General features: G+C 41.7%; 3 protein-coding genes across 4 annotated transcripts in view; 2 read left to right on the forward strand and 1 right to left on the reverse strand.

Annotated features, from left to right (window-relative positions):
* The window catches only part of fryb (furry homolog b (Drosophila)), a 51,512-nt gene extending 45,110 nt beyond the window's left edge, over window positions 1–6,402 (forward strand). For both annotated transcript variants that reach the window (XM_008277348.1, XM_008277349.1), the window contains exons 59-66: window positions 8–222; window positions 847–1,051; window positions 1,259–1,408; window positions 1,561–1,659; window positions 1,786–1,869; window positions 2,480–2,590; window positions 3,045–3,280; window positions 3,541–6,402. In XM_008277348.1, the coding sequence (XP_008275570.1) occupies window positions 8–222; window positions 847–1,051; window positions 1,259–1,408; window positions 1,561–1,659; window positions 1,786–1,869; window positions 2,480–2,590; window positions 3,045–3,280; window positions 3,541–3,799 (1,359 nt within the window). In that variant the 3' untranslated portion in view covers window positions 3,800–6,402. The remainder of the gene's footprint in view (window positions 1–7; window positions 223–846; window positions 1,052–1,258; window positions 1,409–1,560; window positions 1,660–1,785; window positions 1,870–2,479; window positions 2,591–3,044; window positions 3,281–3,540) is intronic.
* A 301-nt stretch (window positions 6,403–6,703) lies between these two features.
* On the reverse strand, window positions 6,704–8,991 carry zar1l (zygote arrest 1-like). Its single transcript, XM_008277350.1, has 4 exons — window positions 8,374–8,991; window positions 7,519–7,611; window positions 7,363–7,437; window positions 6,704–7,102 (listed from the first exon to the last, which is right to left on the reverse strand). The coding sequence occupies exons 1-4, from the start codon at window positions 8,989–8,991 to the stop codon at window positions 6,959–6,961; spliced, it is 930 nt and encodes a 309-aa protein (XP_008275572.1). The 3' UTR covers window positions 6,704–6,958.
* A 1,819-nt stretch (window positions 8,992–10,810) lies between these two features.
* The window catches only part of pds5b (PDS5 cohesin associated factor B), a 31,830-nt gene continuing 24,721 nt past the window's right edge, over window positions 10,811–17,919 (forward strand). The window contains exon 1 of the mRNA XM_008277353.1: window positions 10,811–10,883. The gene's annotated coding sequence lies outside the window, so the exon portion shown is untranslated. The remainder of the gene's footprint in view (window positions 10,884–17,919) is intronic.

Consider the following 17,919-nt stretch of genomic DNA (forward strand, 5'->3'; position numbering starts at 1 on the left):
TGCTCAGGGGAGGGTGTGTGGTGAGGATGAGGACACTCAGGCCCAGGACGACGAACTCTCACTGAGCGCCAACGAGCTCCCTCACGGCTCAGACTGTGGTGAGAGCTTCACTCTGGAGTTGCCAGGACAACCACAGGACCACCCGCCCAATCTGAACCGTGGCCTCAACCCAGACTACTGCCAACCTCCGCTGGACTTTCTAGACCCAAACTGTCTGCCCAGGTGAATGTGACAGACAGGAGTAAAAGAACAGCAAGCTATGCCTTCTTGTTACACCGAATTTTATCATCAACTAGCAGATTTATTGACAATGAGGCTCAGTTAAACAGCACACAGCCATCATGTATGTTTATACAGCAGTGGAACAAATTAGCTTGTTTATTATAAGCTGTCATTGACAATAAAGTGTGCTATGAATACTTTACCGAGACATTAAGTTTTCTTGCTGGAAAAACTCATATATGCAAACTTCAGTTAAAAATATTGATAATATTTAATCAAAATAGACTTTAAACCTTGTGTAAGTAACTTAATCAAAAAGTGGAAACACTATTTTCTATGAGGAAATAATTATGAACAGTATTTCTCAACCTTTGCATGCTGTATATTATGTTACATCACTGCTACTTAGATACTTTGTGACCATTGTTTTTATTGGTTTTTTCATATATCTGCATATATTGCCCCAATTTTTCTTCACATAGCTTATTATTCCTATTTTATGTTCTTTTTTTTAAATACTTGTTAAACCAGTTCTAACTGGCACATAACATAAAGCATTATAGAGCAAGAGATCAAGACTTTTTGTTTTCTACACCCATTTTATTTTCATTTCCATTGTGACAGCTTACGTGATGATGTAGATGATTTGGAAGACCTTGGGTTTCCTCCTCCCCCCTCTCCATTTTTCTCCGCCATCTTGGCAGCGTTCCAACCCATAGTGTGTGATGATGCCGAGGAGGCGTGGCGATGTCACATCAACCAGCTTGTGACTGACTCGGATGGATCTTGTGCTGTCTACACTTTTCAAGTCTTCTCATCACTCTTTAAGGTAAACCGCAAGAATGATGAGTTTAAATTATTTTGAATTTATCACAGTGAGTTTATAGATTTTTGTGCCTGTGACCGTTTTTGTTACTATGATGCTCATTTTTTTCCCCTTTCAAGCAGCGTCCCATATGCAGTATACAGTAGATGTACAAAGTACATTTACCCACATTGCAAAAGAATAATTCCTCAAATTTAATTTCTTTCCCAGAACATCCAGGGTAAATTCTGCACTTTGACAACTGATGTTGCCACATACCTTGGTGAGGGATTAAGAGGCATTGGATCAAAGTTTCTCAGGTCCTCACAGATGCTAACCACATGCTCAGACTGTCCTACGATCTACATTGATGCTGACACTGTGAGTATTGCTGGCAGGCGTCGTGCTGATTACATTATGCTGGTTAGATCCCATGGTAGTCTCCAAACAGAATTTTTGTTGAATTAAACAGACAAGTCTATTGTATTTAACTCATCTTTCACCGCCTTCTTTCTCTTTGTTGGTCTTTCCAGATCATGTCCTATGGTCTGCTTGAAAAGATGAAGTTCAGTGCTCTGGAGCTGCAGGAATACCTGGATACCTACAACACCAAAGAGGAAGCAGCTGTATCGGTAATTCAACCTCTGCACTTGTTGATTAATCTTTTGGGGTTTTTTTCTTGCAAATATGTGACTAACAGAATATTTACAATTTCTCCTTCTTTTCTTTCACAACTCATGTTACATGTTTTTCTTCAGTGGTTGAGAAACTGTAAGGACACATTTCCAAGGTGTCCTGGTGACAGTGTGGTTACCTGCCAGCCTGGGGACTCAGAAGAGAAGGTACGCTCAACGTATTTACAAGTTATCTATGAACCATATACAAGTGTAGAATTTACAGGCAAACAGGTTCGATGTCTAGGTAGCTTCATCTGTGCTTCATGTTTCTGTCTCTCTTTGCTTCGTTGTTCCTGTGTGATTTTGACACACTGAAATGTTTGCTCTCTTTGCATGTTTGTTGTGTTATCTCTTTTGCCCTCCAGACCTTTTCTCCTAGCCACAGAGAAGTCAAATTTAGAGTTGCTGTTTTTTACACTGTTGACTAATTCTTGCTAGCCTGATTGTGAATAGCCATGGTGCTGTGCATGTGTTTGATTGACACTTTGTCTTCCTCTCACTTCACTCTGACGCCCTAACATGCTCTCTCGCTGTGTAGCAAATGGAGTCTCTTGCAGTAAGTTCTCTTACAAGTTTCTTCACTTCACTGCCGTAGATTCCTCTTGAATAAACTGCTTACTTTACCTTGCACAAGACAAAACTGCTTCCGTGTTTGTTACTCTTGCATGTGTGTGTATCAGAAGTGTGAACTTATGAGAAAGTGTGACTGTGTTATTGTATGTGTTCTCCACCATCGATTAATCTGACTTTGCATTCTTTTTTTAATGTTTTCTAGCAACTGGAGCTTTGTCAGAGGCTCTACAAGCTGCACTTCCAGCTCCTTCTACTATTCCAGTCCTACTGCTCACTCATTGGTCAAGTTCATGCCATCAGCTCTGTGCCTGAGGTGAGCCAAATTGTACTTCATAAAGAAATCCCTTAGTCTAGTAGAACAACCTTCTCTTGTGTTTGAAGATTTACGTAGTCCGTAGTTACAAATAGGTTTCATACCGACACCCTGCATGTTTTTCTGTTTGACTGCTGGTATGAAAAGATGCATATTCCACATAAAATATCTGTCATCTGAAAAACTGGGTGCTTACTTATTCAGCGGGATTGATAGTTACGAGAAGTAAATCACTAAATTATTTTAAAAGTGAATTTATGGTCTTACAAAGATTTTAAAATGAGACTATAATTTTTTCCAAATAATTTAGAATACTGTTGATCTGAAGAAAAACCCTTCTACACTGCAAGTTTCTAGCAATAACCTAGAGGATTAAATGTAATTTTCTAAATATTCCCTCTGTGATGACATTCAGCTCACATACTCAACCACTCTCTGTTGTCCAACCTCTTAGCTGCTGAACATGTCTCGAGAGCTCACTGATCTGAAGACCAGCCTGCAGGCAGCAGAGGCGGCTGTAGCCAGCGACTTGGAGCACAAACACTTGGCCCACACTCACGCTCATGCCACCCAGGTGGCAGCCATGGTGGTGCCCAGCTTCCCCACCTCGGAGGCAGCTGTGCAGGCCATACTAGAGTGCCTTAAGAACCATGAATTCACCAAAGCTGTGCGCTACATCCAGGAGTGCAGGTGAGTAACTGTCTACAAACCTCTTCCAGATGTCATCAACATCCACTAGTGTGTGCGGATATTTAATATGCTTGAATATGGATATTTTGTGTTCACTATCGCAGATTTTATTGGAGCACAAAAAAGCCTAACACATGAGTGACCATAACCCTAACATGACTTTACCATCTTGTCTTGGTTCCCTTTTAATGGCAGCAAATGACCACCTGAATGCACTGTTACCATATCCATGTAATCCATCTTTTTTATCTCCTTTTCAGGAGGCAGTGGCCCAATGGCGTGTTCGGTGGCAGCTCAGAGACTGAAGTCCAGACGCTGCTCAATGTCTACTTCCGTCACCAAACGCTGGGCCAGACGGGCACCATCGCGCTGGTTGGGTCCCGTCAGGACCTCAGCCTGATCTGCTCCAAGCTGCTGGAACTCAACGGGGAGATCCGCGACATGATCCGCCGCGCCCAGGGGTACCGGGTCGTCACAACTTACCTCCCCGATTCCAGCGCCTCCGGGACCAGTCTCTGACAGGACCTCAGGAGCCCCCCGCCCCCTCCTTCCCCACCTATACCTCCTCCATTACTGCAACCATTAACGCTTCCACATCTCCCACTGGCCTCTCAGCCTGCTCTTACAGAAGGGGCCCAGCACCCACATACGTGGCCTCTGCCTCCGCCTGTGTGTCTCCTGCCCCGGCTGCACAGCTCCAGACAGATACATGCCCACCGCCCCGCCCAGCACTAGAACCAGAACCATACGTAGGCCTAAACCATTCTCTGCTCTCCTCATCCTCATCCACTGTTAACTCTGATACCTCTTTGCATGATTTTCCCAAACCTCCAGACCTGTTCTCATCTCGTCGCTGCTCAAAAACACAAGGCCAACCTGATTTTACACTGCCACGCTCAAAAGAAGCAAGGAGGAGTTATTTCAATGAGAACACTAGCCTTTATTATCCTTTCAGAGGACATTCATCACACAGTTCTCCGCATTTGCACAGCAACAAACTCCCAATATCATCTCTGACATCTAACGCGCTGCCAACCGTAGCCTCAGAGCCCACTTTGCTCACACACGCTTGCACGAATGCATCACTCATTTCTTCTCGGGGCTCACATCTTCCTCATTTCCCTCGCTCTCCGTACAAACACTCAAGCCCATCTTCAGCTCCACACTCGGGCCATGACACAGTCTTAACCCACGGCCCTGCTCCATCTTCATCTCTTCCCCCTCCCCCACCTCCCCCTCCCTGTCCCACCGGCCCAGGAGAGGCTGCAGCATGGGGTTGTTGTTGCTCCCTCGGCGGGGCTGCCACACCCTTATCTCGCTACCTGGGGAAGGTGGGGCACGCTGCCCTGCCCCTATTGAAAGTAGGGGGGCTCCTGAATGCTGAACCGTCAGACGTCCAGACCTGAGACATTAGCCACACCAGAGGACCTGAAGAGCTTAAACCTCTGAACCTATTACCTGAAGCTTACTTTTCCTGAACAACCCTCAGATCTTTGTGTCTGAAAAGGAGACCATGACACGCCTGAGATAGGTGAAGATTTTACACTTTTACGGACAGGGAATTACATCCCATGCCTTCATGGGATGTATCTTTAAACCCACTGGATACGACAGATCGCTGCCTGCTGTTGAAGATGACCTGATGTGATTCTATCCGAGCGCTAGCTTTGCTTCAAAGCTACATGTTGTAAAAATAATGTGCTCCTAGTTTAAGTCCTGCTTGATGATCATCATTCAGCATCTCATCTGTTCTGCACCTGAGGACCTGTGAAGGCTTTTAGCTTGGATTTCTAACCTGCTTCCCAGAGGAACTCAAAACACGATTGAACTTGACTGTTGCTGCCTCCTTCAGGAAGGATGTAGTTTGTTGGTAGTACCACAAGAGACAGTGAGGAAACTACCTATGACTACGTAGCATCACTGGAAGAGTTTCCTCTATTGCACTAAATGGAGTTTTTTTTTTTTTTTTTTTTTTAATGTTACAGAAAAGCAATTATGTTACTGTTTGTTTTGTTACTGTGAGAGAAAAAAGGCTGTCACTTTCACTAAGAAGGAAAAGCCAAATGCTGGAGTCTCTCTTACTGTGTCTACTGTTCTGAGACCTCCGCTGGAGGAAACTGTGCAATGCATGACCCAGTTGAATGCTTTCTACTGTACACGAGTGTCCCTTAAGCACCCCAAAGGTCTGACCTAAGACTGACTGAAAGACTGACAGAGCAGATGCAGAATATTCAAGCATAATTCCTTGTGCTGCTCTCGCCCTGTTTATATTTGTATCAGTGAACCAGCTTGTCCTCTGACTACTATTGTACACATTGATAGACTACTCATGCCATTATCTGTGTGTGGCGTACACTCCTCTGTGGCTAGTTGTAGCATCATTAGTGAGTGTACACACTAGATTTCACACTGTCCTACACTGTTACATGTTGACTTTGTGTTCACATGCCAAGAGGATGGTGCATGTATACACTCAATATTTTGTCTTTCGGCCTGTATACTGTTAATAGTTCTGGTCACACAATCATAGTAGCATATGTTTGTGTGTGGTTTGTAGTTACCTTACACGTAAGGGATATGCTGACATTCAGCACTCATTGTTGATGTTCAAAACAAAACCTGTGCTACTACTGAAGTTGAACGCTTCTTGTCGTCAGCCCTTTTTGTGACTCTCCCTTGGTTCCCCTCCAGCAGTCACTTGCCCTTTGCTGTACAAATGTCTTTTTTCCTATTTATATCTGATCAGCTATAAATCACTCATTTGACTTAGGTTTTATATTGATGTTTGTTCTCTCAAATCAAACTGCCATGCATGCATCCTCTGTGTACTGTACGGAGTGTTTGAAATATTTATTAACAAAAATCATATTTTATCTGAAAGATACGTTTGTATGAGGTACAAAAGGGAGCTTCAAGCTCACGCGGGTGTGTTTTTTTTCCTGTGTGTGTCGGAGAACGTGTGTTTGCATGCCAAACGAGAAGTTGCACATTTTTAAAGCTTTTTAGATGAAGACAGTAGTTGTTTTTTTTCCACCTTGTAAATACTTTTACAGCCTTTGTGAAGTTGTTTTGAGTTGAAGCTCTGTACCAGTTGGTGTCAAAGTAAAGACATATCAAAATTATTTCTCGTGTTTTTCACGCAGAGTTCTCATTTAAGTTAGAATATGAGATCTAAGATCATTTGTTTAACCCACCTAGCTAGAAGTTGTTTACCCTCAGCACTGACCTTTATGCCTATTGAGTAAAACTGAATCTTTTAATGACATTTACAAGTTTTATTAGAAATTAGCTGCCTTCCACCAGCAGGAGTCAAACCAAGATGAGCTGCTTGTGCATCAACAGCTTTTGCCAAGTTATGAAATCAGAATACAAATTCACTATGATGTAAAAGAATCTGAACTTGTTGCAGTGTACATTTTATTAACTTTATTTCTTTTTTTGTTTTTACAAAAATAGCTTTCATGTTTTGTTAAGCACCAGGATGAATAGGGGGAGGGCATCTCACATAAACAACCAAGGCAGAGATTCGGCTTCTTGCAGGAGAATAAGCGTCTCTCTTTTCAAGTGTGTTGCTGGAGGCAGCTTCCATTGGCGACGTGTACTAGATGTTTGTTGACATTAGTGACATGATCTCAAACCTGCAAGCAGATATGTATGGTGACGGATGTGCTCGGCGGCTCAGACGATGTATTTGAAGCTGTAGGTGGCATCGCAGGACAGCCTCATTCCTTTGCAGCGACAGCACAGATCCTGACGGTGAGGCCTCTTCATGTTGATGTGCCGCTGCTTCCTCTCACAGCTGCAGCAAGTCTGAGAGCAGCCCTGAGACGGGGCAGTAAACGGAAGAATGAAGTTTGTTATGTTGGAGGAGGTTTATGACCCCCGCAGACAGGTGCTCACATTTTATGAGACTCAAAGTGCCTTAGAAGTCTCATCTAGTTTACTTTAGACACCAACCAAAATCATGCCCCTCTAACAGGTTTCAATCATTGCTGCACCTTTCAAAGCACCACATTCAAGATACACCAAACCTGAGAGATCACATTATACTGGGGTATTCCTTCAAAGGCATGTAAATATACCTTGCAGAGGATGGACTCCACCCTGTACGGGTTAAATCCCACCTGACACTTCCGGCAGAGCTGCTTGTAGTACACCTGACAGAAAAACAATCACTGATATAATATTATGAATGCAGACATGACTTAGTGCATGATAAACTGCAGTAGATCTCTTACCTTACTGGTTCCAGAGATGCACCATACATAAGCACTCTCCCACCGGATGTTACACTTTTTACAGTGGAAAAAGCCATACCTCTGCTCCAGGAACTGAAATAAACACATTTCAGGAGGTCATTTGTGCACAGAATCTTTACATACAATTGTGTTGTGAGAATCAGCATGTTTCTGTGCATCAAACTGAAAACTTATTTAAACCAGGCTTGAAAATTTCATATTCAGCTTGGCAAAATGGACATACAGAGGCCACAACAGCTCCAGATTCACAGCGTTTAACTGCTGCCTTTTATAATGTTGGGTAAATCCAAAAACTTCATGCACTGCAATGCAATTTCCACTTTTCTCTTCACATAGTTTAGGCACTTTTTTTGTGGATAAAATCTGCATCACATTTATGCATCTTTTTAATATTACATCATGTTTTATACATAGCACTTTAAACTACCTTGTTAAAACCTACTATACCAAGAAACTTTCATTGCCTTATGATGATAAAAATACAGAAACATTATTATTATTCAGGCCTGAAAGTTGGTCTCTGTATTACCGGATCTTGATATTCCACATCCTATAAAAGGGTCTCTTTATATATGAAAAATACAGTTTTGTTAGTTCAGTATTGTGGTTCAGATTGTCTTTATGAAATTAAGTCAAACTACACAATGCACAGAGAATGGAGTCAAAGTGGCTTTTTTGGAAGCTACATGTTGTGTTTTCAGAATAAACATGAATCACAGTGTCAGTACTGGAAGGTGGGCCCCAATCAGCTCCTTAATTATACATCAAAAAGGTGAGAATGTTTGAATCCACTTAAGTGACTTTTCTTCAGGGTTTCTTGACACAGAAACCGACCTGAAAGTTGGAGCCCCTTGTAGATCGTTGCGGAGTTGTCTTTAAGTCCTTCTCCTCGTCCTCCTCCTCCTTCTCGCTTGCCTCAGTCTCAGCATCGGACTCGGAGTGTTTCGTGGCTTCTTCGGCTTCTCCTTCGCTTCCATAATCATCGCCGAGTTTCTTCATGGAGATCCGGCGGTCGAACACCGGCGAGTAGATGGACACGGGTCTGAGGAAGCGCAGGTTGCTCACCGGCGGGGTGCTGAGCTGCGCCTTGCCGTCCGGCGGTGCGCATAGCTCCGGGCTCCTGGGAGGCTTGGAGGAGGAAGAGGAGGAGAAGGAGGAGGAGAAGGGGGGATGGTCGTCGCAGAACAGCGTCTTGGGACCCAGAGAACACTGGACGATTTTATCCACCTTCGCGTTCACCTGCACGCCGCACTCCTTGGTGTTGGCTTTCTTGAGAGGAGGCTGTAGGCTGGGGTTCACCTGGGACAGGATGGCCTTGCAGAGCTCCAGGTAGTTCAGGCCCTGCGGGGTCATGAAGTCCCTCTTGGCCCAGCCGCTGCCCGGAGCCGGCGGAGCGCACACCGGGTTACCGTACACATTGAAGGGTGGAAACGTGGACAGGAACCCGTCCATCCTGGAGCCATGAAGCCATGAAGCCAGCGAAACTTCTCCCTGCTGGGATTTATGCAGTTGCCTATTTGCAGCACTGATTGGGTAATTGAGAGCAGGGGTGTGCAGGCTCTCTCATTGAATTGACAGAAATATTTTTTTGTAAATTATTCAGCTAGAAGTTTAAAAATCCAATGTATGAATTAAATATGTGTTCCCATAAACTCTCCACCGACAACCACAGAGATAGCTGCAGAAGCATAGATCTGCATTTTGGGGATCTTAAATAATTAATATTGAATATTGTAAAGTTTTAACTATAAAGATTCTATAATATTTTATTATTATTATTATTATTATTATTGCAGTTTCAATTAACTGAATTCGTGCCATATGATTTCACTGGAAACTTACTGGTAAAATTGGAGTCTGCTTGTTCCATTTTTCCAACCTAAAATTGGATTAAATTCATTTTATAATCAGCTGCTAAAAGCAGGCACAGTTTTTGTATTTTTTTTTTTTTAACAGGACTTGAATTTCCTTAATCTGTATTTTTTTCTCTTTTCTTATTTATTTGTATTGTGGTGGTAACTTTACTCTTTCTGCTTGCTACTGTAACAACATAATTTATATATATAATTCTATCCTATTTTGTTCTATTTTCTATGACTGTCTTTCTAGATTCTCTGCAGGAGGTGCTTCAGACTTGAAGGGTGCAGAAGTGAAATATTATATTGGAGCTCCCCCTATAGCTCATGTAAACCAGAGAACCTTCACAGATAGAAAGACAAAGCAAGCAGCTTATTCATGAAGCATTTATTCATTTGACTTTCATTTTCCTTTCGCTCTCTGAACCAGCTCGGCAAGAAGATCTCTGTCGTAGATTAAAATCATTTGACGCTTCTTAGTGAAATCAATAAAAGCAGAAAAAATAGAGTTGTTAGAATAAAGAGGAGCAGATGTTCTATCATGGAAAAGTGTCCAAATATGATTGAATATGTTAGCAGACAAAGGAGAGGGGAAAGTAAATGACTGTACAGTAATGTAAAATGTATTTGCATGAATAGTGGCACACTGACTTTACACTGTTCCCTTTTGATAGGCCTTTAAAAATGTGAATAGCGCCATTCAACTGCAGCTAAATGGATTGTAAATATAGTTTACACGGAAGAAACATGAATGCCAGCCTGATGAGGACATTATGATTATTGTGACCCTGTCTTATTTATGGGATCATTTTGGCACAAAAAAAAACGAACTCACTTGAATCACGGGTTGTGGGTGCGTTCAGGTGCTATCGGACAACTGCGTTTTCACAATTTTAGAGCGAAAGTACAGAACTCTTCTTGGCATTAAAGGCAACTATTTAAAAGGAACTCCGTAGTGAACCAAAGTGTGGTAGTGCAGCAGTCTGTAAACACACTATTTCAGTGTCTGTGTAACTTGTTGGCTATGGTTTAGCTAGTACACGTTGTTATATGAATAATTAAAACTATTATTAGGGATTGTTGGTCAAGCAACTGGATGGCTTAAATAGCAACTTATTACAAAGGAAACTAATATTTTTGTTTATTTTCACTCTAATCTTTTAGTGTACCTTATGTTATTATTTTTTGAGTATTGTACACACGTAAAATAACTATACCGGGTGTCTGTTAAGTATACGTGTGTCTGGATATTTTGTAATCTTATACAAGATGAATTTGTATTCACTTAAAATAAAAACTAGAATGGTACGAGCATCACTTGAAGGGCTCAGCAGCCCTACACAGACTCGCTCTATAGGTGGCGCTGCGCACTCATCGATGGCTCGCACCCATGGGCACTGGATCTGTACATATTGGCGCCATTTTGGAGCTAGGAGGGGGAAGAGAGCTGCAGAGGAGGACACGATTTATCACAATTCACCGTAACAGGTAAGAAAATGCACAAATAAGAAAATCATTCTGATTGAAAAGCAGCAATATTTTCAGGCGCCGCTGCGAAAAAATCCGTAAATTGTAGGATGTTCCCGCGGAGAGCTCCGGTTTCCAGCGCTAAAAAGGCGGAGCGCAGCCCGCCTCGCTCGCCTGTGTTCTCGGCAGCCTGGTCCGATTCACGGCGCTGGTTGACCTGGTGCTGCGGCGCAAAATGGTTAGCTAGTAAAATACTAGCCTGCTGGCTTTTTTTTTTTTTTCGCTCTCTGTCCCGGCAGCAGGAGCGAACGGTGACTCGACTCGGCGGTGCGGTTGTGGTCGGGGTGACGATATAACGGTAGTTAGCCGGGCTGTTTTGTTCGGTGCAGCGTTACTCTCTGTCCGCCCTCTGTCACTGAGATTGCTGCTGCTAACGCTAGCTCGGGCACGCTAAGGCAGCAAGCTAACGGCAGCTAGCTAGATTAGCCACGGTCAACATTACAGCAACAAAGCAGTCTGGCTGTGGCACAGTCCCTGGCCTTGACATGCTGCTGTACCATAACAATAACCGCTATTCATAAAGTGTCCCCTGTATCCCCACCAACCAACGTTCACTCACTTAAACCCGATTTTAGAAATCATTTTCAACTCAACGCTAATAGTAATCCGGTGGCTGTTTACATTTATTGTCGTTGTAACTCATTATTATGACTATTAAAACAAAGCGTGTTGGTGTTTTATTGCAGAGAAATCCTCTTATAGTAGAAATGATGTGTTTAGGTGTCGCCCGGCGGCGTAATTGATGTCATTGCAATATTTACTTTTTATAATTAAAAGTTAGCACACCTGGTTTGCGTACTGTTAATAATATGGCATTAATGTACCGTTAATCAGCCGCTTTAGCTACCACAAGTAGTTGTCTATGAACCAGGTCGCTGCATTTTATTCTACCGTGGCAGGACAGTCACCTTCAGGGTGCTGCAGTGCATTTGTTGTGACAGCTATCAGCCAGTGATTTTTGAATGGTGTCACCATCAACATTGCGGATTGGTCAGCGGATCAGAGGATGTTAAAAAAAAAAAAGAGTCTCTGAAATATCTGATTATATGACCATGTACGACGGATTTGGGGTTTTAGACACACTGATTAATTTTTATTTTTTTATTTTTACCCCATAACAATCAAAATATTCAAGACAACCCCCTCAAATAGCCCAAATGGAATTTAGTCTAGTAATCTTTGGTGGCATTTTTTTTTTTATTTGACAGCTTGTGCACATAGTTTCTTTTTATTTTCATTTTATATATATTTTTGAATGGTTTTCTATCAGACGACAAGGGCTAATGTTTCATCTAGAGCCACGATTTGGTAGCATAGAATGATATGCAGAAAATGAATCAAATTGCAATTGTTTTTGAGAGACAATAGGTGTCACAAGTTTTGTGGGAATGGTCATTTTTGCATTTCCCTTCCACTGAAACAAATGTACATGTGATTTTTACTACGTTTTGTACTAAAGAAGCAGGTTTCCTTTTAACTAGAAGATATGATTTGTAGCCCTGGGCATCTTTGTAGCACCAAATGCTTAATTTATAACTGTATATTGTGACACATTTTACCCATTTAAAAAAATGCAGTTCCTGCAATTTGGATATTGCTCTTGGCCATATTGCAATTGCGATAGTGTTTTGATTCGTTTTTCAGCCTTACTTTGCAACAGTTCTTGAGGATTTCATATTGGTTTTGGGCATTTGCTTGTCTCTTTTCAGAATCTAATGCAGGCTGTGGTCCTTCAGCGGTGACTAAATGAAAAGCTGTGCGCTATTATATTTGGTTACATTTTTGCTCTTCATGTCCACAGTGGTAGTCTTTTTTTTTCTGTGGTGGCTTGCTTGTGGTAAATGGATGAAGAGGTGCAATATTGTCTGAACTGCCTAGTTCCCTCAGACATGTGATTCAGCAGTGCTGTCTGCTTTTAGACGTTGTGGCTCCCCTTGCAGTGTCTCATCTTTGGAGGTTTTCCTCCAACTTTGGCTCATTCTCATAACCTTTGCACTGATTTAAACCCTCCTTCCTTGCGTTATTGTTGTTTCTGGACAGCCTTCACTGGTTTAGATGTGGCTGCGTTCAGAAAATGTTGTCCATTTCATTTAATCAGGGGAAAACTAAACTCTTTCGACAGTCCTTCCCTGTTCAGCCAGTTCCCCTCATTTTGTGTTTGTGTGAGTGCCCATACGGAGGTCGTTGAGTTCACCCTTTGCAGCCAGCTGGTGTCCAGTCCTCGCTCTGTTTGCTGACATTAACCCTCTTCCCAGCGATCAGCCACAGGGTTAAAACCAAGGATGTCTCTGTCAAGGTTTAGATTAGGTTAGAAGAAAGGCTCAGAGTCCTCAGATTTCTGCTGGCAGCTGTGTTAAAGGACTAAATTGAGAAAAGCAGAAGCAGCGAACAGACAGAACACCATCAATAGGGGGGATAAATGTGTTTAACTGTGATAAACCAGTAACGAGTTGAAAGTAGCCCCTGTTGAGGAGGTTGAGTGTAGGGTAAAGCTAGCCTCTTTGTGATTATTTACTGCTGCTTCTTGTGAAACATTCCCTGGTGGATGCTACCCACACAGACACCCCAGGTCGAGAAATAATCCACTCTGATTGGCTGCCAGAGCTCTCTGTGTGTCAGTGTGGTGGAACGAGAGAGGGATGGACTCAAATTTGGCAGCAGCTGTGGGGTGGAGAAGAAGGTCAGAATCAAGCAATTTGGCAGACTGCCAGTGTCCAGTGTGTGTGTGTGTGTGTGTGCGCGCGTGTGCGTGCATATGTGTGTGTGTGTGTGTGTCTGGCCTTGCATGTGTGTGTTTGTAAAAGCTCGAATACAGCTACAGAACATTGTTAGGTTGTGATTCATAACTCCGTATTGCGGTCTGGCCTCTTAATCTAGCGCTTTTGTCAGACGGCAGACCCACTGACCCAGACTGTTTCCCAGTCATCAATTTTTCTTATGTGATAAAAGCAACATAAATTGAATTCATAAATGGGGCAGTAGTTACAAAAGAGCATTAGCCGTGCATTTATTTCATGCTTTTAATAACAGTTTATGTGCATTGTTTTTGTTGTTGTTGTTTTGAAAGGTAGTGTGACCTTAACTGAGATATTGGAGCATGCCAAACCCTGAAAACATGCTTTCATGTGCAGCGCACACAGATGCTGGTTCAGTCCACATTTTGTTGCTTAACAAGTGAAAGCAGTCAGCATGGCAGACAAAGTGAAAATGTGACAAAGTTTATTGCTGCCTACTCTGGAAATGACTACTGATCGGACTTTGTCCAATGTCTGTCGGGTTATTTGTCTCAACTTTCAACCATCTCTGTTCAGAATGTGTCAGATGCCACTTATTACATTTTGACCATTCCAGGACAAGTCTTGTATTTCACTAATGCTTTGTAGATGTTCGAAGAATGCACACTAATTGACGTCTTTACATTATTATGCACATATGAATCAAAAGTACATGTTTGCTACTGATTGAATTTAAAAAAAAAAAATAAACACTGAGTGTAGCAGCATTAATGTAAGGTAACAAACTAAAATGGAAGTAAAGCAATGTAGGTTGATAACTACTGATTTTTTTTTATAACAACTAATCCGCTCGTTTGATGGTTCTGTTTTCAAAGTGTAAGATTATCTTTCCAATGTTTACCCTCATCAATTAATTTGTGCTCAATTTTGACTGTTCTCTAAGTATTTCTTTCTTTTGAACTAGTCAACTTGTCTAAAATTTGAATTAACAAGTCATCAACTGGAAATTGGCCATTAGGAAATTTCCTATCTGAAATCAGTGAAGGTTTGCCATTTTTGTTTAAAAATGATTTCTAAAGGGTGGTTTTCTTATCACAATAGTTGTCAATTTAATTTTTAATCAGCTAACGAAGGAAGATGTATCTTTGTGGATTTCTCCATAGGACAGCATGTAGGACTTTTAACATATTTCAAATTTTTTTCCCCATTCTATTTGAGCTAATGCCTCTAAATCAAAATTTAAACAAGTGGTGTAAAAAAAAAAACAAACACACACACACCCCAAAAAACAGCTTGAACATTTTAGCATAGCCTAGAAAGAACAACAAGGGCCATGAGATTTTTTTCTTTGTTTTGTTTTTAACTGTAAGTAATAACCCATCTAAAGTAATGTGCAATTATCTGAGAGGAAATTCCCAAATCTCAGCACACGTGCAGTTTTTTGCTCTGATACAGCTTCATCAGTCTTGCAAAGACAAACTAATTGTGCAAGCCCAATCACACTGGTTTCATATCTCGCATGGGGAATGCCCTGAGCGTGACCTCATCAGTCACCCATTCTGCCTGCCAGGATTGGCGACAACTAAGTGTGTCATTGTCAAGGAGGGCAGAGTCTGCAGACAGTCATTCATTCTGATGATGAGCAGATGTTCCAACCTACGTCTCTCAACCTGACTTTTATTAGTTACCTTAATTTAAATGTAAGCGTTTTAACTGTGTACTTTGTTCTTAGTCTGAGTGATTATTCGGGAGAATTACTCTAATTGGGTGTCACCAAACAGTGCCTATAGCTGCTGAGCTTGGAAAAGTATCAGTAGGTATTGCTGCTAATGCTGGTTATCTCTGTCTACCAATGCAGAGTTACAATGCTCTTGCTGTATTCGCTTCAAACATCAGCGCTCCGCTCACATAACCACATCAGTTTAGCCTGCTACATTATAGCTTCACAGAGCGTAGTGCAGACCACCACCCACCCCAATGGTTCTGCAGGCACATAAACCAGGAGTTAATTGAAAAGTTTAGCCATTGCAATGTCAAATACAGCGGCTGCCCTGCACCTCTCCACAAAGTTTTATGAAGTTTGTTTCTGATAGTTCGGCCATTAAATGACAGCACTATCTGATTGGTTACATGTCACGAGTATCATTGAAGGCCAAATGCTGAAAAGTTCTCTTTATATTAAATTTGTTAAACCTAAGCAAAGTTCTGGGTTGGAATTTTGTGCTGTTTCAAATATTGACACGAATATTTTTATTTTTACTGCATATGTACTGCACATTTGAAATATTGGTTTTCGGTCTCATTGATCAACCAGTATTGGTGCTGGAAAAACCATACAGTGGGCGGCAAACCAATTATTTCTTGTGGGTTAGCTAGTCAAGACCTTGTAGGCCTCCCTGAGAGTGGACTCATGGACCCTTATCAGATCAAGCCTCCATGTCATATATGTGTGCTCCAGCAAGTTGATCCTATCTCGACTGTTGTGCTTGGTTTTACATGCTGGATGTCGCAGTCCCACCGCGAGCTCACTGGGTGGTCAATGTTATTAAGGAGTCCTGTGTACAAGGTGTATTAGAGTATGTGTGATCTTCAGTTTAGGTCCACTTAATATTGTGGAGTGTTTAGTGTACGACATGGAAAAAATGCTGGAAATGTGAGCCAATGTAACCGCAGAAGTCTGAGTATTATAAGGGAGTGTCTCACCTGGCAATCCTCTTTGCTTGAGTGTAGTGAGGAAGAGATGAGTGTCTTAAATGGCTTTCAGTCCTGTATGTCAGGGGAGGGCCTCTGCTCTCCGCGACACTTAACACAATTAGTTCCAGCCAATCCCAGTTGACAGAATGTAATAGTGCCTTCTGAAGGTGGGACCCTGGGGGTATTCCGAATGTACATACCCAAAAGTTTTGAGGCAGGCAGTGCTTAACCCCTAAGTGAACTAATTTCCTGTAGTAAACCCCTCCTGTTTGTCACATTATGGTTTCTCCATATTGACACCATGTGGTTTCTGTTTATGACTTACAAAAACCTCAATGTATGTCGTAATCATTCCCATGGACTTAAAAACTTTGATTCATCAGCCATCTGATTTCTGCTGATGTGCAGGCTCTGGTAGCTTTATATGATGTACTTAATAATTTATTGACTTATAATGAAGATATTGTAATGTATGAAAAGCACAGTTGTCTATCACAGTTAGGGCCCAACCGATTTATCGGCTGGCCGATTAAATTGGCCCATTGTAGCCCTTTTCAAAATAACCATCATCACCGGAGTTTTGCCGATTAGTCTGTGATATATTCTTGGTTTCTCATAAAACAGTAAATGCTGTGAAGTGTCAGTCGCTTTTGTACATTCATTTTGTACAGTTTAATTTTCTAAAAAGACAAATATTCTCCAAGGCAAAAGCTTGTGAAAACACTTCAGCAACACCATGAAAAGCTCAGTTTTTGTTGCTGCTTGTTGTAAACAAGTCAAACTTGGCTCATGGAGATGACGAAGAGTTAAGATAGCCTACGAACGTACAGCGGTATGATCACTGACTCTGCCGCCAATTCTGAAACCAAAACAGTGCATAGAGCGCGCACACTGACAGGTTTTCAGAGAACTACAGAAAACAGCTTTTTAAACTTTTTATCCAATTTTTTAACTAGCTTGTTTAGCTTACATTTTTATTAACTTATTCTCATCACCTTTAAAGACAACACAGTCTTCGAGAGTACAGAACAACATCACTCCGTCAGCTGTGTGTTGAGGCGCATTTAAGGAGGAGCAGGGGGAGATAGATAGATAGATAGATAGATGTTTATTCAGTGCAGGCTGAAAAGTTAAAAATGATTTTCAGCAACCGTCATGATGTCAGGTCACTCTTAGTTTTACTTTGTCAGAAAACACTATAAGGTGACACAGGCTGTAACAGCAACTCACTGTGTGTGTTATGGAGTAACATGAGTGTCGGACTATTTGTGACCATTATAGATTAAAATGCAACTCTTTCAAAGATGACATGTTTTGACATCTGAGAAAGGCGTCTCTTTTTTATTTTGGTTCATATAAATCATGACTTCATGGCAAAGAAAATGGAATAGAGAAAATGTGACTTAACGTTAAAGGGCATCAGAGGGCTGCATAAATAATGTTATGCCAGTAACTTCACTCATTAGGTTGCTTATATACAGCATACACCTGTGGCCTAAACCTAAAGATAAATTATATCAGTACAACTGGTAGCTATATTCATGCATGCTCCATAGAAAGAAAAATGA

This window comes from Stegastes partitus, unplaced genomic scaffold, assembly GCF_000690725.1.
Source record: "Stegastes partitus isolate 25-593 unplaced genomic scaffold, Stegastes_partitus-1.0.2 Scaffold96, whole genome shotgun sequence".
Taxonomy (NCBI): domain Eukaryota; kingdom Metazoa; phylum Chordata; class Actinopteri; family Pomacentridae; genus Stegastes; species Stegastes partitus.